The sequence below is a fragment of the Pseudophryne corroboree genome, chromosome 12 (genome assembly GCF_028390025.1).
Source record: "Pseudophryne corroboree isolate aPseCor3 chromosome 12, aPseCor3.hap2, whole genome shotgun sequence".
NCBI lineage: Eukaryota > Metazoa > Chordata > Amphibia > Anura > Myobatrachidae > Pseudophryne > Pseudophryne corroboree.
The window spans coordinates 122,625,202-122,648,474 of NC_086455.1; the positions used below are offsets into that span (position 1 = coordinate 122,625,202).

The window sequence follows — 23,273 nt, forward strand, 5'->3', positions numbered from 1 at the left end:
CCCTGACACCGTAGTATGACATCATAACAACGAAGACGGCCTTTGTCTCTGTTGGTGGGGTTTCTGGGGTACTCATAAGCCCCACCTACGTGTGCCACTGCACGTTCCAGATCTGGCTCTTTTCAGTTAATAAGGTTGAAACAGCTGTAGTAAGCTGCATATACAGGTCTAATATTAGTTGATATACGGATATATCAATTCTGTCTGTTGTAAGAAGGCTATTGCTGTGACATTTATAGTGCAGAACTTTTTGGAGAGCATATATCATTGCTAAAAATCAATACAATTTAGTTTATTCTGAAGTCTTGATGAGAATGTCTTATAAGCAAATGGGGTAAAGTTAGTGTGAGCCAAAACATCAGAACATTTTTATTTTTGCAAAAATCTCTTAAACTGTGGCTCCTTCATAGAGGGGACCCTGGTGGTTTGGGATAAATGTATGTCTATAGTCCCATGATCTTCTTGCTGGAGTTTCAGTGTAAAGTTTTTCAGATGCCTCCTTGTCTGTGGGTTTCCTGGGCAAGGTACCTACCTATTTCAGGGAAGGCTGGGTTATTCAACAATTACATTTACCAGGATGTTCTTTCATTTTATTAAGCAGATCTAAGTTGTTCATAGCTGAGCAGAAAGTAATCCACACAGTTACAGGCTTCTGCTGACTTGTACAGTATTCATATTGTAACAAATTACCAAACCTTACCCCCCAGGCCTATTGTGTCAGCTGACAGTGATGTGGCGAACACTTGCAATTTTTTTTTTTTCCATTTTCTTAGGCTCCCAGAGCCTTACAGGATTAAAAACAGGAAAATGATGTAACCAAGAACCTGTTTGTTAATTAACATTAAATGCATAATCTTCATTGAGCTCACTGGATATCTAGCATGTGCTTAAGCCACTTACCCTGAAACATGCTAAAAAGGTTTTGGCTCCAGTTCCTGAAACAGTCCGAAGAGGATGTCAGTGGGAGTGTGAGGAAAAACTGCTGGCAGGTGTTACGGCTGAATCTGTACAATAGGCATATTTACATGGAATAAACTGGTTAGGATAGCAATCCGAAGGCGCTGCATCGGATCACTGTTGCGGCCATCATTCATAGCATCGCCCATCTGAGTAAGATTACTCCGAGTGGCTGCCAGTAAATCTGCGTAGGAAGACATGGTCATTTTCCACACCACTCCCGCAAAACAGAGGCGGCACCACATCTCCTCCCCCAGATGGCCACAACCTGTCAATCGGGCTGCGGCGCCCAGGAGTCATAGTGGCATTGCAGCACATGCTCACGCACAGTCCCGAAAACATTGGTCAATTGCTGCCGATTGGGGACTATATGCAGAGCTGAATCGGCCCCCTTTGTTAGATTAAACCCATTATGGTGTGATGATGCTGAATCCGGTGGTGTCCCTATTATATTACAGCTAGGCGAATATTTAGTGGGCACTAAAATAGGTTACCAAGAGAGTATCGGGCTGGCATATGCTGTTTGTATTGCTAGGGGTGGAAGTAATGAGAGAAATAGAGTGTGGCCATTCTGAGAATGCAAACCTTCTACATCTTCATTTTCAGGTGTTTCTGCTTTCCAATCATATTCTGAATGAAACAACACTGTGAGTTTTATGTGTAAACAGATGACATGACTGACTCTAATAACATTCCTGTTTTGGTGTTATAATAAATAAAGAATGGCCATAGCAGATGTGAACGCTTGGCTGTGTTAGCTCACGATCCAGTCTGGGAGCCTCTGAAACCAACATCTGTTCTGTCGTTCATGCAGCAATACATTGTTTCTTCAGTTATCACTTTGTTATTGATGGCAGGAAACCAGCCTTCCTTGTTTTGTATATCTGTGTGTTTGTGTGTCTGTACATATACCAGCCGTAACACTAAACCCACTGACATGTGAAGTGAGTTACATATATTATCTTGTTACAATGGCTCTTATCACGGGGTGGGATATATTACGCAGCAAGTGAGCAGTCAGTTCTTGAAGTTGATGTGTTGGAGTCAGGAGAAATGGGCAAGCGGAAGGATCCAAGTGACTTTTAGAAGGGCCAACTTGTGATGGCTAGACGCCTGAACCAGAGCATCCTCAAAACGGCAGGTCATTTGTGGTGTTCCCGGTATGCAGTGGTTGGTACCTACCAAAAGTGGCCCAAGGAAGTACCACCGGTGATCCAACGAGAGGGTCATAGGCGCCCAAAAGCCTTGGATGCGCATGGGGAGCAAAGGCTATCCCGCCTGGTCCCGATCGTGGCTGGCGGGTGTGTATATGTTGTCCATTATTATGGCTGACCAGAGTGTGTGTAAATTAATAGACCCGGCTCACCTCAACTTCCCCGTCCATGGCCCGTTATACTTGCCCCCTCCTGTTCTCTTGTCTCCTAACATGCAAGGCTGATTTAGTTAGTGTGAAGTTTTGTAATCTTAGCGGATATCCATCACCAATTCATTTTGCAGTTTCCCTTGCTTACTGCAGTTGTCCAAATCATTGGTCCAGGCAAATAGTAGGACATTGGGTAGGCTATATATCTAGATGATCAGCTTTTCAGGCTGAGACAGGTTGGCTTTCTGCCTCATTGGGTCTTGGTTCATAGGCCTGCTGCCTAGTTTGATGCTGGGGTGTTACGTCAGTGCAGGTTACAATCTTGATTTCTAGTGTTAAATACTGTAAACCAATTCAGTTAACTAAACTAGAAAATTAATTAGCTGAATAATATCTATAACTGATTTAGTATTTTCTGCTAAATGATATCCTGTCAGACAGGTCTCTATCATTTATCCCAAGACCTCTGCAGTATTTTTCTCTCCCCACCAAGGTACATATTCACATATTCTCATAACCTCTCTGTAATGTAACACACTTCTATAGTAGCATTCCCCCCACCATGTGTTTAGGTACCCTTTTGCTGCCCCATCACATATATTGTATGCAGTTCCCCTCCAAGCACTTTTGAAGTTTTGTTAATTGCCTGGCTATCACAAGGCATTCTGGGATGTACATGTGATGTCAACTGTCACAAAGGTGATGGGTGTCGCAGCCCAGTCCCATCAGGTATAGGATATTTCCTCTAACGCCATGCTAAAGACACCAAGGTATGAGCTGAGCCTTCCATCCCATGTGACCATGTCTGAGAGCCCTCCTGCCTGTGGGTGTTTGGGATGCGACATCACCAGGCAATTGGTTGATCCCAGTAAACGGACATGTCAGGAGCCTCGGTGTTAGCACAAGTGAGATTGGAGATTTTCTGTGGCAGAAACTGTGAGTTTGTCCCCTGAATGACATGGGAGGTCTTCATAGAGTGACGGGGATGGTTTCTGAATTTGTATATAGACCAGTAAAGGTTAATTGCCTTCTGCTCATGTGGAAGTACTCAGAGGAAGCCTTCCCTTTGACATGTTCTGCGCTGCTTGTCTGAATATGTGACTCACCGATGAATCCTTCACAATATCAATGACTTCCTTTGTACTTGTGCTTCAGGTCTTCCTTTTGTTACAACACGCTTTATCTTATTGTAGTGGTTAAACTGTGTGTGGCGGCGGAATTCCATGTATGTTTAGACTTTGAAATATCCTCCTCTAAAGCACAGAAAAAAGTTCTCCATGTTCATTCCCGTTTCCATCTCTTTCACATATCCGTAATTGTGTGGTAACAAACTAATGTACCTTGTCTTTTTATTCTGCAAGAAAAACAAGTCTGGTCAGATCCCACCTGAAGAGTAGATGTGGGTGCATCATACAGGGTGACCTAGAGGCCTAATACAATTGGAGATACATAGATATGTTTTAGTGAGAACTGCCCCGTGCTTTTGCCTACAAAGCTGTAATCATGAAATCACACACTGGTTTTCCATGGTTTTGAATTATGCTTTATTTCCCCATTGCATCTTAGATGCGTACACACTAGGCGATATAGTAAACGATATCACTAATTTTTACCCTCCTGAGCGATATCATTTACTATTTTGCTCAGTGTGTATGCTGCTGACGACAACCGAAGCACCACCCCGCGGGTCGTTAACGACCCTCTGTGGCGGCCGTGCATGCAGCTCAATTTGGACTCATCGTCCAAAACTGGAAACACAGCCCGGCCGCGGCATGACGTCACTGTGTGGTGTCGCACTGTGTGTATGCCCACGTCAGGCCGGGAGGGGGACACACTAGGCGTTGTCGCTCATAGAGCACATCACCTAGTGTGTACCCACCTTTTACTGTGGTTTTTTTTTTTTTTTCACAATATAATTAAACAGTTTTATTATTAATCTTATTTATACCACATTCTTGTACACATTGCCATCTCGGTGTGCTGACTACAGGTGTAACTCTGTGGCATTGAGATCTCTTAAAAGGATATTCCAACTTTTTTTTAGATTTTAATTTATTGGCGCTTACTTGCCCTTTTTGTGCTTATGAATATATTCAACCAGCTGGCAATGGCACTTTAATCATTATTATCATTTCCGCTGATAGTATTTTATGCTCTGTAATACCGTACAGTATATAAGAGTTATGCAAGGTAAAACAAAGTTATCAAGCTAGTTTCATTTACTCCTTTTTTATTTATTCAGAATAAATAACAATTACCTGTATTAAGTATGTGGCTCCTCGCTTAACGTCCAATTTGTTTACGACCTAGTCGAGATCGGAACTCTATCGTTATGTGAGGAGCATCTATATGTATATTTTTTGCTGTATATACTCCAGTGTAGTCTCTAGTTTGCGTGTTGTATCCAGTGAGCCAGCCGCCTTATGCTGTTTTTCCTCAGCAACAAAGATGGAGGAGCACACCATGAAAGTCTTCCGTAACACACATGCAAGCCAATATATATACACAGTGGGTTAAGGCCACTTTGGTCTATAGTGCCCATAAATCGTGTCCCAGGTGTGTGTGTGTGTGTGTTTGTAGTTTTCATACTGTTCTACTCATTGGTCTCTTCATCAAATGACCTTGTTACCCGCACAGTGCTAAGACTTTTCTCTGTTCTTTGTAGGTACAATGGCTGCCTCCCTAATGGAGACAGGGGAAGGCGGAAAAGTAGATTTGCACTCTATAAGCGGCCTAAATCAAATGGTGTCCGAGCCAGCACTGTACACGTGATTTCCACTCCACAGGCTTCTAAGGTAGGTTTACTGTTTGTTTGTTTTACTATACACATTTTTTCCTTCTTGCCTTTATTTAATAAATGTAATTTTGAGTACAAGTTGCCCCATAATTACTATAGCTTAAGCCCCAGCACAATTTCTGAACCTATATATGACTGTGTAGCTCTTTGCCCTGGTTGAAAGACCCATTATTCCGCATTAACCCAGTATTCCATTGTCCCAGTTTGTGGCCTGCATGCAGCCTCCAGCCTGGACTTTTATTCTGGCAGCTGTCAACTGGTTTTCCTGTTTGCTGGCCTCCAATATATAGATGTGAACACGTCTCCTGTGGCCTACACTCTGCTCATATTCCTGCTAACTCGCAGGTGTGCTGGGGACGTGCCAGTGGCCCATGATTATCAGTATACACTTGCAGCAAAGTGGGATTCCCAATTAGCGTGAATGAGCAAAAGTTAATGTAAAATATGTTCTTATACATTTGGATTTGCTTTTTATTTCTGTGTATAGATAGATATGTTTTTGTGTATGTGAGGCCATTGTATGTAGCAGGTTGCCTATAAAAACTTCCAGAAGTAGTGCTCCTGTGGATAAACACCTGCAAGGTACCCTGTAGCGTTAGACGTGAAGAGAATATTTTTATGCCATACCAGAAGATGGACTGTAATATCAGGTCTGTCCACGATTGTCTGATTACTGAGCAATGACCATCTTTATTACTATACAGTTATATTGTCACTGTTTTGCTTTACATTTCTGTGTTGCCATCATTGTATTTTCAGGGTTTTTTTTTCTTAGCACTACGGAATATGGTTGTACTATATACAACAGTGCTTTGCGGTAGCTGGTAGGTAATAAGCAAATGCACATTTACAGACAGTTAGCCAAGTGGCATGAGTGCAGTACATTTTGATGGCTGACTGGAAGGGGGGAGGATATGCTAGTCTTCAGTGATCTTGTATCTCTGTGTTATTCAAAGCTCTGACAAATGAGGCTGAAGGAATAAGTGTGTGTATGTGTATCACACACAGTATGTGTTTGTGTCATAAAGTGACAGATGATTGATCAAAGCTGAGGGGGGGGGGGGGGGGGTCATTGTTGTGTGACAGATGAGGAGTGTGAAAGTCTGTAACCTTCTAATTAAGATATGGGTCAGAGAGCTAACAACATTGGGAGATTCGTGCTGGTAATTTTCCTTAATATCATAAGGGGACAGTGTCGGGCTAGGGCATGTAGGACCCACTGGGGGAATGCAACAGTAGGGGCCCATTCTTAAGACGCTTGACCAACCGTTAGAGAGGACATAACCTGCAGACTACATGGATTTGACAGTGCCTGGGTGCATATAAAGGTCTCCATAACTGCTAAATTTGATTGGCAGGAGGGGTAGATCTTGGTATAGTTTTTATAGAAACCAAGCAATCCTGTTTATCCATGTTCCTGTTCTACCTGGTAACTGACCTTCTGATAGAGCAACACTGTGAGTGCACAGTCTGGAACCTGACATTATAGGAGGAGTGGGGTCCACATGCACTGGGCCCACCAGGGGTTTCCCCAGTACCCCTATGGACCAGTCCAACCGTGTCAGGGGACATAAAGGAATTTATTGTTTTTATATATGAAGCTGATACTCTGAGGTACTATTATCTTTACTGCACGTTGTCCCATTTTCTTGTGGCGACAAAGGATGAGGATTCACCCTGGTCTTCTGTATCTATACCAGTTATAGTGCCATGACCCCACTAGGACATTTTACTGCACAACCTATGATTTTGTGTTGGGGAAGAATATTTACTGTCATAGTTAGCGTAGTGTAGTAATAATCTGCAGGATATAGACATTAATCTCCTATATAATATAGTGTTCCTTCTAGGATGATGAAGGGGCAGGGCGCCGGAGTTCAGGGGCACATTAGCCGCGTGCGGTGCGGCCATGCAAATTAGGGGGCGTGGCCACCCCCGTCATTTTAGTGGGCGTTGCGGCCCACAGACGCTGCTATAGAGGGCGCCTGTGGCCTTCGACGTCACTGTTGGGGGCGTGCCCAGCACCTCCGTCGGTGCTGGGCTTCCCCCAACTCTCTCCCAATGCGTGAATGGATGCCGCGCGCATGCGCACGGCATCTTTACACACTGGGAGGGCAGGAAGCAGGCGGCTGTTCTAGCAGGGCGCCGCAAAAGGGGCAGGGCGGGTTTTGTCTTATAAAAAACGGGCAGGGCACGGCGCCCTGCTAAAACAGCCTAGAGTGAACACTAATAATAGCCCAGATCTGTGACTGTGTGGATAACGCTGGGTGTGGACAGGAGCTCTCATTGGGTTAGCAGCAGGTCTATCACACCCAGTCCACAGCTGATTGGGCGAGAAGCGCCCTCCCACACAGGTTACATCCAATGGGAGGCTCTGCACTTTGGCTGCTGTGTGTTCCCAGAGCAGGATTAACAATGGGGCTGATGGAGCTGCAGCTCCAGGCCCACACCCCAAAATAGGCCCACTCATGTACAGCAACATACCCTGCAACAATTTACACATAAAAATCGGTACAAATTCGAAAAGGGGGCGTGGTCACGAGTTAAATGGTGTGGCCACGCCCCCTTTTCGAATTTGTAGCGATTTAAATTGTTGGAGGGTGTGTTGCTGCAGATGCAGTGGGCCTATACTTTCCCTTTTCCTATACTTTCAATGGAAGTTTGGAGAGCCAAACATTGGTACAGACCATAAAAAAGGTACTGTACCTGCCAAAAAGGTACAGTTGGAGGGTATGCCACTGCATCTGCAGAAAGTCTCTGCGTTGTAGACAGAGAAAAAAACAAAACCTTTTACTGTAGCGTCCTATGTCCTGCTGCCAGTCCGCCTGCCCCCTCTGGCATCAACAATCCCCAACTCCCTAGCTGCGGCGCAGGTGTAACAAAAGCTGCTACGGCCACCGGCATAGATGTGTATGAAAGCGGCGCAGCGGAAGGCTTTCATAGCCCTCCCTGCGCCGCATACTCTGAGTCCCGGAGCCTTCACTGCGCGTGATGTCACAGAAGTGCCTCCCCGCCGCAGCCGTGCCCAGATCCCCAGAGGCCCTGACTCCGCAACACAGCACCTGGGCTGCTGGCCTGCAAACCCCAAGGTGGCTAATGTAACGGATAGAGTGGGTGATATCGCGGAGGGTAATGTCTGGACGCTGAATCAATGTAAAAGGTGACAGTGCTGTGCAGTGCAGTGGGTGTGCAGTGTCACCGACACTGCACAGCACTCTCACCTTGTACATTGTTTCAGTGAGTCAGTCAGTTCTGCCAGCCAGTCACTATTGTTAGCGCTGGTGTCCCAATGTGCCGCAATACAGGGAAGTAGACACACTAAATAAACTACAGCTCCCAGCAACCCTTAGCGCCGAAGCATTCTGGCGCTAAGGGCTGCTGGGAGCTGTAGTTTGAGTGCATCTTCTTCACTATAATGCGGCGCGTTGGGACACCTGCGCTAACAATAGTGACTGGCTGCTGGGCGAGTCACTGCCAAAGGGAGGACAGCGCTTAGCTGCTTACAGGAGGAGAAGCAGGAGAAGCATTACCCGCCCCTCCCCCACTCGCAGTACCTCCGGGCCCCATCCGCAGCACCCCCCACACACCCCCTCCACCACCCACGGCACCAGCCCCTCCCCCAGCAACCCGCATCCACCCCACCCGCGGCACCCCCGGACCCCCTCTCCCATCCGCGTCTCCCCTGCACCCGCCACTTCAACAACCACAGCACCTACTAAGTGATCCATCAGGCCCTGCGTGCGCTGTTCACGCCGTTGCAAGGGGCTACGACCCCTTAACCATCGCATGCCCTTTGTCCGTGCAATATTTAACCACTCGCACAATTATGATTGGAGGTAATACTCCATATAATACAAATATTGCACGCCACAAGGGTGTGCAAGGGTCAAGGGGGCGTAGCCCCTTACGACGGTGTGAAGAGCGCGATGAATCACCTAGTGGCATATATGTGGCTGTAAATCAGTGTTAAGGTGCCCATCCACTAGTGTGAGGTATCGCATGTGAACATTGCATGCGATACCCCACCAACTAAACCGGCAGCTATCGGGCGGCTGGACCGCATAAAATGTATCGTATATGAACCCAGTTATGGCTGCGGGATCCAAAAAATCCTTTTGGCAGCCATGACAATCTCCGGATCCGATCCGATGCACATGGTACCGCGGATCAGAATCGGAGGTAAAACACATACTAAGTGACACTTTTCACACAATATATCAGCCCGATGGTCAAAATAATGTCAAAAAGGGCCAAATCGTAAAAGTGTATGGTCACCTTTAGAATCTCACTCGCTGTAGTCCATAGCTTGTGATTTGTCTGTACATCTCTACCTGCATGCCTGGGTTTCAGCAGATTCTTTTCAGGTTGATGAGAACTGTTCACTGTTCTATTTCTGTGTGTGTATATATAGCGGAGTGTTGAGTCTTTGTGATATGAAAGTGTGAAATTATCTATTTTGGGGCAGACTTTCTAGCTTGCCTTCTGCTAAGCATTTGTTATGTTGAATTCCTTATCATGGTCCTGGTTACAAGATATATTCCAGTATACAGAGAGGTTCCTTACCCTTAACATCGCTTCTAATTATTTTTGTTAATCGATCATCTGCTACCAACAAATTTGCTAATTCATTTCATTGAAATGTGAAGTAGGAAATAGCATTTTATTGTAACATTGGAATATTTATTTAATGAAGTAACATTACATGTAAGTGCTTTTGAGGCATTTTGCGCTGGTCAGGTGGGTCACGTAAGTTGCACATTTCTCAAGCTACGTACATCTCCAAACACAGATGTGCTTATTTCACTATAATTCAGACTGTTTAATTTTGTAGACCACAGCAATTAAAAGCATGCTTTGCTACTTTCCCGGAGCGTCTGAGAGACCACTGAATGCCCGAGGAATATTGGTATACAGTGGTGTTACTACCATGGGTGCAGAGGATGCAGCTGCTATGGGGCTCGAGCTCTGTCTGGGGCCCGCCACTCCCCCTGCACCCAGTCATGAACAGATTCAGCCCGGTGACCAAGCCACCTGTCAGACCAGGGTTGCAAGGAGGACTGTGCAGCCAGTGTTCCAACCCGATATGCTCACCCGCCGCTGTAATAACTATAGCTGCCGGGTGCCTTACTCTCATCTCTCCTCCGAATAGAGGATAGCTGCAGGCTCCCACACTGTGCGCAGGGACGTCATGGCGTCTCCCGAAGTGCAGTGCCAATGTAGTGTAGTGGGCAGACTGTGCAAGGAGGTGATGCTACCTACCTATCACAATGACGCTCTGGCTAGTCTACCCTCAGATGGACAAAAGATGAAGAGATCTGAAGCCAAGGGCTCCATAGAAGGGTGTAGAGAAGCACAAAGGGATGCAAAGCAGTACAGAGGGATGTAGTGGAGCACAGAGTGGTGTAGAGCAGTGGTTCTCCACCTCTGTCCTCAAGTACCCCCAACAGTTCATCTTTTCCAGGTCTCCTCACAGGATTGCCAGTGAAAGAATTTGCTCCACCTGTGGGTCTTTTATAATGTGTCAGTGAATAATGAATACACCTGTTCAACTGCTAGGTGACCTGGAAAACATGAACTGTTGGGGGTACTTGAGGGCTGAGGTTGTAGAGCAGCATATTGGAGCATTTCACTAATATCCATTGTCAAGCTTGTTTTGCATTGTGTGCTGTAAAGGCAAATGTAAAGCACTTTGGGGTCGATTCAATTCAGCAACAGTTGAATAGCGCTGGGAATTAGCTCCTGGCGCTATTCAATACAGCGACTAGCTACCCTCAATTGTCGGGAATTCTTCTCTCAGCCCCGGGGGGTGAGAGAAGAATACCGACAAAAGAGCTGCCACGCGTCCGGCGCGAGGCTGATTCTGTCGGGAATCAGCATCGCCGCCGGTAGTTAAGTCGGAGAATGCTCGTTCTCCCGACAAAACTACCTGTTAAGTCGGCGAGAACGGGCATTCTCCGACTTAACTTTAGCTGAATTGAATAGCGTCAGAAGCTAATTCCCGGCGCTATTCAACTGTTGCTGAATTGAATCGACCCCTTTGAGTCCTATTCGGAGAATAGTGCTATATAAATAAAATTATTATTATTATTATTATTATTATTATTATTTATTATTATTATTATTATTATTATTATGGGATGTAGAAGAGAAGAGTGGCGCAGAGCAGCAAGGAGGAAAGTACAGCAGTACAGAAGGGTGCAGAGAAACACAAAGGGATGGAAAGTATTCTAGGGAGGTGCAGAGTAGCACAGAGTGGTGGAAGACATAAGGGGACTGAGGACTGAGCCTGCAGTGCTGGTGCTGGGTATGCCTTCTTCTCCATGTGGGGGTAAACGTGAGTAGTGTTTACCTCCTGGTGCCAATTGGGGGGGAGGCGGCTTTCAAGTTTTTGCTACGGGGCTCACAAATTTCTAGTTACGCCCCTGCTGGTAGTGTAGGGCACCCTCCCTCATGCGGGGTGATGATGTGATTATCAGCTGGTTGTGTTGTAACGATGCAAATCTCCCCACCCCAGTAGTGGCCATCTTGAGGGTTGAAAAGCAAATATGATTGAAAGGGATTACCAAAACACTGAACTTTGCCCCTCCAAACTGATTCATGTGCAGAGAACCCCCTGGTATAACATGAGGAGCGAGCTGCACACATTTGATCTGTAGTATATAATACTAGTTGCTAAAGGAAAACGTTCTACAGCATTCCACAGTGCTGTACAGTGCCATGGGTTACAATACAGTCCATAACTGGAGACAGAGAGAGCTACAGTCTTAATAGGACAGATAGGGAGTGTTCTAAGTCTGCCAGTTTCAGAACAGCACATCAGTGCCATAAACTTGTGTGATGTGTGGCTTACCGCAAATGACTGACGTGCACAGTTGGGTATTATGGGTGTCATTCAGACCTGATCGCACGCTAGTTTTTTTTCGCTGCGATCAGTTCAGAACTGCGCATGCATGTGCACCACAGTGCGCAGGCGCGTCGCACGGGTACAAAGCGGATCATTGCTGTGCGATGGGTTTTATGAAGTATCCATTCGCATAGGCGATCGGAGCCGATCGCAAGGAGATTGACAGAAAGAAGGCGTTTTATAGGTGGCAACTGACCGTTTTCCGGGAGTGGTTGGAAAAACGCAGGCGTGTCCAAGCGTTTGCAGGGTGGGTGTCTGACGTCAATTCCGGCTCCGGACAGGCTGAAGTGATCGCAGCGGCTGAGTAAGTCCTGGCTGCACATGCGATCGCACACTTCACAGCTAAAATACACTCCATACACTCCCCTGTAGGCGACGACTATCTAATCGCAGCGCTGCAAAAAACTGCTAGCGAGCGATCAGGTCTGGATGACCCCCTATGTCTCTCTGCATAACACATCACGGTGCACCCCCCCCCCCCCCCCCCAATCTCCTGGCAGATTTGCCAACGCTAGGCCGCCGCCCTCTGGGAGTGTATCTTAGCAGAACTGCTACTAAATATTTCTCTGACGTCCTAGTGGATGCTGGGAACTCCGTAAGGACCATGGGGAATAGACGGGCTCCGCAGGAGACTGGGCACTCTAAAAGAAAGATTAGGTACTATCTGGTGTGCACTGGCTCCTCCCTCTATGCCCCTCCTCCAGACCTGTGCCCGGCCAGAGCTGGGTGCTCCTAGTGGGCTCTCCTGAGCTTGCTAGAAAAGAAAGTATTTGTTAGGTTTTTTATTTTCAGTGAGCTTCTGCTGGCAACAGACTCACTGCTACGTGGGACTGAGGGGAGAGAAGCAAACCTACCTGCTTGCAGCTAGCTTGTGCTTCTTAGGCTACTGGACACCATTAGCTCCAGAGGGTTCGAACACAGGGCCTGACCTCGATCGTCCGTTCCCGGAGCCGCGCCGCCGTCCCCCTTGCAGAGCCAGAAGACAGAAGAAGAACGATGAAATCGGCGGCAGAAGACTCCTGTCTTCATTAAGGTAGCGCACAGCACTGCAGCTGTGCGCCATTGCTCCCACAGCACACCACACACTCCGGTCACTGTAGGGTGCAGGGCGCTGGGGGGGGGGGGGGCGCCCTGGGCAGCAATTATATTACCTTTTGGCTAAAAATACACATAATACAGTCAGTTAACTGTATATGTGTAAAAAACCCCGCCATTAAGTTAAAGAAAACGCGGGACAGAAGCCCGCCGCTGAGGGGGCGGGGCCTTCTTCCTCAGCACACCAGCGCCATTTTCCCTTCACAGCTCCGCTGGAAGCACGCTCCCCAGGCTCTCCCCTGCAGTATCCAGGTACAAGACGGGTTAAAAAGAGAGGGGAGGCACATAAATTTAGGCGCAAATCGATACAGACAAGCAGCTATTGGGAAAATCACTTATTAGCAGTGTAAATCCCTGTGTTATATAGCGCTGTGGTGTGTGCTGGCATACTCTCTCTTTGTCTCCCCAAAGGACTTTGTGGGGTCCTGTCCTCAGTCTGAGCATTCCCTGTGTGTGTGTGGTGTGTCGGTACGGCTGTGTCAACATGTTTGATGAGGAGGGTTACGTGGAGGCGGAGCAGGGGCAGATAAATGTGTCGCCCCCGACGGGGCCGACACCTGATTGCATGGATATGTGGAAGGTCTTAACCGACAGTGTCAACTCCTTACATAAAAGGTTCGATGACGCAGCAGCCTTGGGACAGCTGGGGTCTCAGCCCGCGCCTGCCCAGGCGACTCAGAAGCCGTCAGGGGCTCAAAAACGCCCGCTAGCTCTGATGGTAGACACAGACGTCGACACGGAGTCTGACTCCAGTGTAGATGAGGATGAGACAAATATACAGTCTACAAAAGCCATCCGATGCATGATTACTGCAATGAAAGATGTATTGCACATTTCTGACACTAACCCGGTTACCACCAAGAGGGGTATTATGTTTGGGGAGAAAAAGCAGCCAGTGACTTTTCCCCCATCTGATGAATTAAATGATTTGTGTGAAGAAGCGTGGAGTTCCCCTGATAAGAAACTAGTGATTTCTAAGAGGTTACTGATGGCGTACCCTTTCCCGCCAACGGATAGGTTACGTTGGGAAACATTCCCTAGGGTGGACAAGGCGCTAACACGCTTATGAAAAGGGTGGCACTGCCGTCTCAGGATACGGCCGCCCTAAAGGATCCTGCGGATAGAAAGCAGGAAGCTATCCTTAAGTCTGTGTATACACACTCTGGTACTCTACTGAGACCTGCTATTGCTTCAGCCTGGATGTGTAGTGCTGCAGCAGCATGGACTGATACCCTGTCAGACAACATTGTTTCCCTCGACTGGGATACTGTTTTGCTAACCATTGAACATATAAAAGACGTCGTCTTATATATGCGGGATGCACAGAGGGACATTTGCCTGCTGGCATCTAGAATTAATGCAATGTCCATTTCTGCCAGGAGAGTATTATGGACTCGGCAGTGGACAGGTGATGCTGATTCTAAAAAACACATGGAGGTTTTGCCTTATAAGGGTGAGGAATTGTTTGGGGACGGTCTCTCGGACCTCGTATCCACAGCAACTGCTGGGAAGTCGACTTTTTTACCTCAGGTTCCCTCACAGCCTAAGAAAGCACCGTATTATCAAATGCAGTCCTTTCGGCCTCAGAAAGGCAAGCGGGTCAGAGGAGCATCCTTTCTGGCCAGAGGCAAGGGTAGAGGAAGGAAGCTGCACCAGGCAGCCAGTTCCCAGGAACAAAAATCCTCCCCTGCTTCCACTAAGTCCACCGCATGACGTTGGTGCTCCACAGGCGGAGCCAGGTGCGGTGGGGGCGCGTCTCAGAAACTTCAGCAACCAGTGGGTTTGCTCAACTGGATCTCTGGGCTGTACAAATTGTATCTCAGGGATACAAGCTGGAGTTCGAGGCGACTCCCCCTCGCCGTTACCTCAAATCAGCCTTGCCAGCTGCTCCTAGGGAAAGGGAGATAGTACTGGCGGCAATTCACAAGCTGTACCTCCAGCAGGTGATATTCAAGGTCCCCCTCCTTCAACAGGGCAGGGGTTACTATTACACAATGTTTGTGGTACCGAAACCGGACGGTTCGGTGAGACCCATCCTGAATTGAAATCCTTGAACACTTTTATATAAAGAAGTTCAAGATCAAAATGGAATCGCTCAGGGCGGTTATTGCAAGCCTGGAAGAGGGGGATTTTATGGTGTCACTGGACATCAAGGATGCTTACTTGCATGTCCCCATTTACCCACCTCATCAGGAATACCTCAGGTTTGTGGTACAGGACTGTCATTACCAATTCCAGACGTTGCCGTTTGGTCTCTCCACGGCACCGAGAATATTTACCAAGGTAATGGCCGAAATGATGATACTCCTTCGGAAGAAGGGAGTTATAATTATCCCGTACTTGGACGATCTCCTCATAAAGGCGAGGTCCAGAGAGCAGTTGTTGGTCAGCGTAGCACTCTCTCAGGTAGTGTTGCAACAGCACGGCTGGATTCTGAATATCCCAAAGTCGCAGCTGATTCCTGCGACGCGTCTGCTTTTCCTGGGCATGATTCTGGACACAGAACAGCAGAAGGTGTTTCTCCCGGTGGAGAAAGCCCAGGAATTGTCATCTCTGGTCAGGGACCTCCTGAAACCAAAACAGGTGTCGGTGCATCACTGCACGCGAGTCCTGGGAAAGATGGTGGCTTCTTACGAAGCAATTCCCTTCGGCAGGTTCCATGCGAGGATCTTTCAGTGGGATCTGTTGGACAAATGGTCCGGATCGCATCTTCAGATGCATCGGTTGATCACCCTGTCGCCAAGGGCCAGGGTGTCTCTGCTGTGGTAGCTGCAGAGTGCTCATCTTCTCGAGGGCCGCAGGTTTGGCATACAGGACTGGGTCCTGGTGACCACGGATGCAAGCCTCCGAGGATGGGGGGCAGTCACTCAGGGAAGAAACTTCCAAGGCCAGTGGTCAAGTCTGGAGACTTCACTACACATAAATATACTGGAACTAAGGGCCATTTACAACGCCCTGAGGCAAGCAGAGCCCCTGCTTCAAAACAAACCTGTACTGATTCAGTCAGACAACATCACGGCGGTCGCCCATGTAAACCGCCAGGGCGGCACAAGAAGCAGGATGGCAATGGCAGAAGCCACAAGGATTCTTCGATGGGCGGAGAATTACGTGCTAGCACTGTCGGCAGTGTTCATTCTGGGAGTGGACAACTGGGAAGCAGACTTCCTCAGCAGACACGACCTCCACCCGGGAGAGTGGGGACTTCATCAAGAAGTCTTCACACAGATTGTAAATCGCTGGGAACTGCCACATGTGGACATGATGGCGTCCCGCCTCAACAAAAAGCTAAAAAAATATTGCGCCAGGTCAAGGGACCCTCAGGCGATAGCTGTGGACGCACTAGTGACACCGTGGGTGTACCAGTCGGTTTATGTGTTCCCTCCTCTTCCTCTCATACCCAAGGTACTGAGGATAGTAAGAAAGAAAGGAGTAAGACCTATACTAATCGTTCCGGATTGGCCAAGAAGAACTTGGTACCCAGAACTACAAGAAATTATCTCAGAGGACCCATGGCCTCTGCCTCTCAGACAGGACCTGTTACAACAGGGGGCCTGTCTGTTCCAAGACTTACCGCGGCTGCGTTTGACGGCATGGCGGTTGAACGCCGGATCCTAGCGGAAAAGGGCATTCCGGATGAAGTTATTCCTACGCTGATAAAGGCTAGGAAAGACGTGACCGCAAAATATTATCACCGTATATGGCGAAAATATGTTACTTGGTGTGAGGCCAGGAAGGCCCCTACAGAGGAATTCCAGCTGGGTTGATTCCTGCACTTCCTACAGTCAGGAGTGTCTATGGGCTTTAAATTTAAAATCTATAAAGGTCCAGATTTCGGCCCTATCTATTTTCTTTCGAAAAGAACTGGCTTCACTGCCTGAAGTTCAGACGTTTGTTAAGGGAGTGCTGCATATTCAGCCCCCTTTTGTGCCTCCAGTGGCACCTTGGGATCTTAAAACGTTGTGTTGGATTTCCTGAAATCACACTGGTTTGAGCCACTTAAGACCGTGGAGCCAAAGTATCTCACGTGGAAGGTGGTCATGCTGTTGGCCTTAGCTTCGGCTAGGCGTGTGTCAGACTTGGCGGCTTTGTCATGTAAAAGCCCATATCTGATCTTCCATATGGACAGGGCGGAATTGAGGACTCGTCCCCAATTTCTCCCAAAGGAGGTATCAGCGTTTCATTTGAACCAACCTATTGTGGTGCCTGCGGCTACTCGGGACTTGGAGGATTCCAAGTTGCTGGACGTAGTCCGGGCTTTGAAAATTGATGTTTCCAGGACGGCTGGAGTCAGGAAAACTGACTCGCTATTTATCCTGCATGCACCCAACAAGCTGGGTGCTCCTGCTTCAAAGCAAACTATTGCTCGCTGGATCTGTTGCACGATTCAGCAGGCACATTCTGCGGCTGGACTGCCGCATCCTAAATCAGTGAAAGCCCATTCCACAAGGAAGGTGGGCTCTTCTTGGGCGGCTGCCCGAGGGGTCTCGGCTTTACAGCTTTGCCGAGCTGCTACTTGGTCGGGTTCAAACACGTTTGCTAAATTCTACAAGTTTGATACCCTGGCTGAGGAGGACCTTGAGTTTGCTCATTCGGTGCTGCAGAGTCATCCGCACTCTCCCGCCCGTTTGGGAGCTTTGGTATAATCCCCATGGTCCTTACGGAGTTCCCAGCATCCACTAGGACGTCAGAGAAAATAAGAATTTACTCACCGGTAATTTGATTTCTCGTAGTCCGTAGTGGATGCTGGGCGCCCGTCCCAAGTGCGGACTCTCTGCAATACATGTATATAGTTATTGCTTCACTAAAGGGTTATTGTTATGAGCCATCCGTAAAAGGAGGCTCAGTTGTTGTTCATACTGTTAACTGGGTATGGTTATCACAAGTTATACGGTGTGATTGGTGTGGCTGGTATGAGTCTTACCCGGGATTCCAAATCCTTTCCTTGTTGTGTCAGCTCTTCCGGGCACAGTTTCCCTAACTGAGGTCTGGAGGAGGGGCATAGAGGGAGGAGCCAGTGCACACCAGATAGTACCTAATCTTTCTTTTAGAGTGCCCAATCTCCTGCGGTGCCAGTCTATTCCCCATGGTCCTTACGGAGTTCCCAGCATCCACTACGGACTACGAGAAATAGAATTACCGGTGAGTAAATTCTTATTTTTCTTGCAGTTTCTGAGTAGCTACAGACCTACTCCTAGATTGTGATCAGCTCGGTCCGTTTAGTTCCTGGTTTGACGTCACAAACACGCCCTTCGTTCGGCCAGCCACTCCCCCGTTTCTCCAGACACTCCCGCATTTTTCCCTGACACGCCTGCGTTTTTTAGCACACTCCCGGAAAACGCTCAGTTACCACCCAGAAACGCCCCTTTCCTGTCAATCACCGATCAGCAGTGCGACTGAAAGCGCCGCACGAACAACAGCAAAACTGCTAAGCTTTTAGTTAAATAACTAAGCGCATGCGCCCTGCGTACCATACGCATGCGCATATAGCAACAAATCGCAGCATAGCGAAAATCGGCAACGAGCAAACAACTCTGAATGACCCCCAATGTCCAGTAGTTATTGTACTTGTTCTTCAGCCACCAAGATATCGGTCTCTACTTCACATATGACATGTGGTGTATGTGTGTCGGCAGTATGTTGTCTCCAGTGGAATATACAATCTGCTTTGATATAGAGGGAGTGAGTGTGTCATGTGCATAACTATAGTATATACCCCTTGTTAGTCTGTGGTATACAATGCCGACACTAGAATGATGGTCTTGATATCAATCTTTGACATTCAAATTGTTGGCAGTGTCATTATGTTGATATGTGAAAGATGTTGATAGTACCGTTTTTACCATAACCGCAGCCTCACCCTGACCCTCATGTAGTCAGAATGTAGATCTGCATAATATTGACCATCTTAAACGTGAACAGTGACACAGTAAATCCTACATACCCCTCGTGTTTTAATTTGCTATATTTGTTCTTATTAACATAAGTGGAAGCTATGATCAGCCAGCATATCCAGGACAATATAGCAGGTCCGTTTTGGCTTTTGGCATTCAAGAACATGGAAATACCTCGGTTCTTGTGTTCTGCAAAACTCAAGTCTTTTTAAAATATATATCCTCCCTCCAAAGGCCCTAGTCTCAAGGTATATACATGAAAGCGTATACAATCACTAGTTTTAGAAGTGGAGTAAAAGCACTGGTGTGTCCTACACTCCATAAGTGTCTGGCTAACCTCCTAAGCTCCTAAGAACAAGTCCTGCAACGTGGGCGGAGACATGACCTGAGGCGTGGCATTGAGGCTTTACACATCCATGTTTACTGATAAGTTGGCTTATTGCCACAATTACCTCCGTGAAGATTCCATCTGTAAGGCAGCAAAAGTGTTCACATGGGCGCTTTGCCAAAAGCGATTTATGGGTGCCGGCTAAGCGCCGCCTATGTGCTCCTGGTTGTCTGGACAGAGGCATAACAACTGGTAACTGCTAAGTGACTGATCCAATGGTTTGGCCTTCTAGAGGAGATGGGCATAGCTGTCTAACTGGCATGTAAGCTCAGAGACACCAAGGGCCCCCTGTACTTGTGGCCATTATACTATGTTGATGATTCTGTGCCTAAGTGATTGAGCAAATGCCCTAGATGTGTCACTAGCCTGTATGCCCCCTATTATTGTGTGTTCTGCTAAAAGTACACCTTGTCTGGTGATTTAATACAGTGCAAGGGACGTTTAGAAATCTGTGTAAAGGGCCACATACACTAATGCGACATGTCCGACCGTCATGTCGCAGGCGATCACCCCGGCAGCTTCCCGGGCAGCAGGATTGCCCGAGATACATCATATGCCGTCCTTTTTCATGCAATGTATCGTATGCGATCTCAGCCATCCTGCGGGGTCGGACATGATCGTTAGTGCAGCACATTCAATCTAGGGGGTCCAATCCAATGCTCACAGGAACGCAGATCGGATCGGAAACACCTCTAAAATGCCCGATTTCACACGATATATCGTCTCGAATGCCTAAAATCAGATGAAATCGGGCATTATCATTCTAGTGTATGGGGCCCTTAAGTCTGTCGACACTGGTTCCTGTTTCATCATTTATATTGCAAGTTCCTTCATAATAATTGGAGCATTAATTTGAGCTCTGTTGAAGAGTACTACAAATTATTTAAAGGGATGTCACCGTTTTTGATACGCCCTTTTGTCTAAAAGGGTGGTGTTCAGTATGCCGCCTGTTGGGATCCCGGCGCTCAGTATACCGGCGCCGGAATCCCGACACACAGCATACCAACAGCTATTCTCCCTCTCGAGGGTCCACGACCCCCCTGGTGGGAGAATAAATAGCGTCATTTGCGTTCGCCCCGCTGCCGGCATGCCGGCGGTCGGGAACCCGGCGCCAGTATGCTGGTCACCGGGATCCCGATCGCCGGCCACTCATACTACACCCGTCTAAAACATCCCCATCCCTTATGTACAACATTGTGCTCAATTCTTATTCTAGACCTATGTCATAGCGTGTTATAGGATTTGTTTGTTTACAGACATTCTAGTCACAGGGCTGTATAGAAGTCTCTGCTGTGTGTACAGTGTCTCGTGTTCATCACATACAGTACGTCAGAACTTTTACAGCATTTATATGCAACTTTATGGCAGGATCATGCACAAGGTTTTCTTGCAGCGACTGTTTATAGCAGACATGTCCCATCCACTTACAGATTATATACGTTTAAGCAGTTGACCAGTTTATTAGCAAAAATAATCAATACGGTCTGTGTCTGCCTTACGGCCATTTTTTGTGTAGTTAGATGGCCCTATATATGTGACAGCATCAGGGAGGTTCCCACACTGGATACATTTACATGAGCAGTGGTGTTGGTAAACCAGTATAGTAAGGCCGCACAATTATCTGTCTATACATTTTGTATACTAACACTAGATGCTCGTGGTGCAACGACGGTCTGTACTAGGATGTTCAGCGCCCCCCTGCAGACTATAAATTATGCCCTCCCACCCATAACTCACAAAGAGTTATTGGAGGGGCGCAAAAAAGGGGTGTGGTCTCACAAGGAAGTTGCCGAGCAACACAATAGTTGCCCCAATTCAATTTATGCCATACAGTAGCACAATGTTGTTCTCATTACACCGCAGGTAGTGCCCCTGATTACACCACATAGTAACGTACCTTATTCACGTTATGACACAGTAGTGCCCCTTATACACGTGGCTCCTCATAGTAGTTCCCCTTATACACGTGTCCCCTCATAGTAGTTCCCCTTATACACGTGGCCCCACATAGTAGTGCCCCTTATACACGTGGCCCCACATAGTAGTTCCCCTTGTACACGTGGCCCCACATAGTAGTGCCCCTTGTACACGTGGCCCCACATAGTAGTGCCCCTTATACACGTGGCCCCACATAGTAGTGCCCCTTATACACGTGGCCCCACATAGTAGTGCCCCTTATACACGTGGCCCCACATAGTAGTGCCCCTTATACACGTGGCCCCACATAGTAGTGCCCCTTATACACGTGGCCCCACATAGTAGTGCCCCTTATACACGTGGCCCCACATAGTAGTGCCCCTTGTACACGTGGGCCCCACATAGTAGTGCCCCTTATACACCTGGATCCACACAGTAGTGCTCCTTACACATAATGTCCATGGTAGTAGAGCCATTTACACACAATGCCAACAGTAGTCGTGCCCCTTTAACATAATGCCAAGAGTAGTGGTACCATTTACACACAATTCTCACAATAGTTGTGCCACTTATGCACAATTCTCATTATGCCCACACTTACTGACTTTTAGCCCACCGAACTGCAAGTCCATGCCGCTCCCAGTCGTCCGGCCTGGTAGAAGTATTGGGAATGCTCACAGTATTGAGTCCATCTGAAATATGTGGAGCAGAAGAAATGCCAGTGGTTACATCATCAGCTCATGCCCCCACCAATAGCAGGAAGTTTAATGATCACCTCAGACACTCCTCCAATCACAGCTGGCTTTGTATGTTTGCTGTTTATACATGATCAGTACTGGTGATAGGGGAAGGGGCAGTACTTCACCACCATGTATAGTGGATAAATCAGTGTGTGAAGTTCTATCACCCCCTTTACCTAACGCACATTACCAGCCTGGGTCCGTAGTCTGTGATATTATGCACAATAGAATTACTGCTTGGAACAATAGTTCCTAACATGGTGAGTAACTGGCCCCAGGGACAACGTGTCATGGAGACATTTTCTGGCAACTTTACTTGGATGATGTTTGGGACAAGAAGCAGGGTTGAATCCTGGTTGTTTCTGCAGCTCTCCCAGAACTTACACGGACATTGTGTTCCAGTTTGTGTTGCTATATATGGAATGTGATCTGAACACTTGCAGATGTGAATTCCACCAAACATCTGTGGATTATGTGAGGAAGTCCGAGCCACCCCCACTGAGATGAGTCTTGGGAGTGCCGAGACCTGCATCACATACTCCTTCTAAAAGACATTTCTGAGGTTGCTAGAAGCTTGTGCATAATTGAGTTTATTGTAAAGTCTGCTTCACTTGCCAGGAACCAAAAAATCTATAGTTGCCTCATCCAATATTAATAGATCTATATTTCTAGTGCATTTGTGTCTCAGACACTGTTTTACGGCTGACGTTTCTTCAGTTGATTGTTTTTAATGCATCCCCCTATTATTGTTAATATGTAGGAGTTAAGAGTAATTGTAGCTATTATTTTTTTTAAGTACTTGAGACTTTATAATGCAATATTTAAGTATATATTTAACACAGTGGTTAGCATTGCTGCCCCACAGCAGAGGGGTATGAGCTTGATTGTGATATAGGCAAAATATCTGTGTGTAGTTTTCATGTTCTATCCATGCATTTGTGTGCTCCAGTTTCCTCTAACAATCCACACACATCCTGGTTTGTTAATTGGCTTCTGACAACATGAGCCTGTGTGTTCTGTAAATGTGTGCGCTCCAATGAGACAGGGACGTGTGTGTGTCTGTATATTATTATTTATTATTATTATTATTATTATTATTTATTTATTAACAGTTTCTTATATAGCGCAGCAAATTCCGTTGCGCTTTACAATTTGAAATAACAATAACAAACTGGGTGATAACAGTCATAAAGGTAGGAAGGCCCTGCTCGCAAGCTTACT

At 47.1% G+C, this 23,273-nt stretch overlaps 1 protein-coding gene across 1 annotated transcript in view; it reads left to right on the top strand.

Moving 5' to 3' along the window:
• Positions 1 to 23,273, top strand: part of PELI2 (pellino E3 ubiquitin protein ligase family member 2) — a 100,286-nt gene that overhangs the window by 56,136 nt on the left and 20,877 nt on the right. Inside the window, exon 2 of the mRNA XM_063947973.1 lies at positions 4,986 to 5,115. Within this exon, the coding sequence (XP_063804043.1) occupies positions 4,986 to 5,115 (130 nt within the window). The remainder of the gene's footprint in view (positions 1 to 4,985; positions 5,116 to 23,273) is intronic.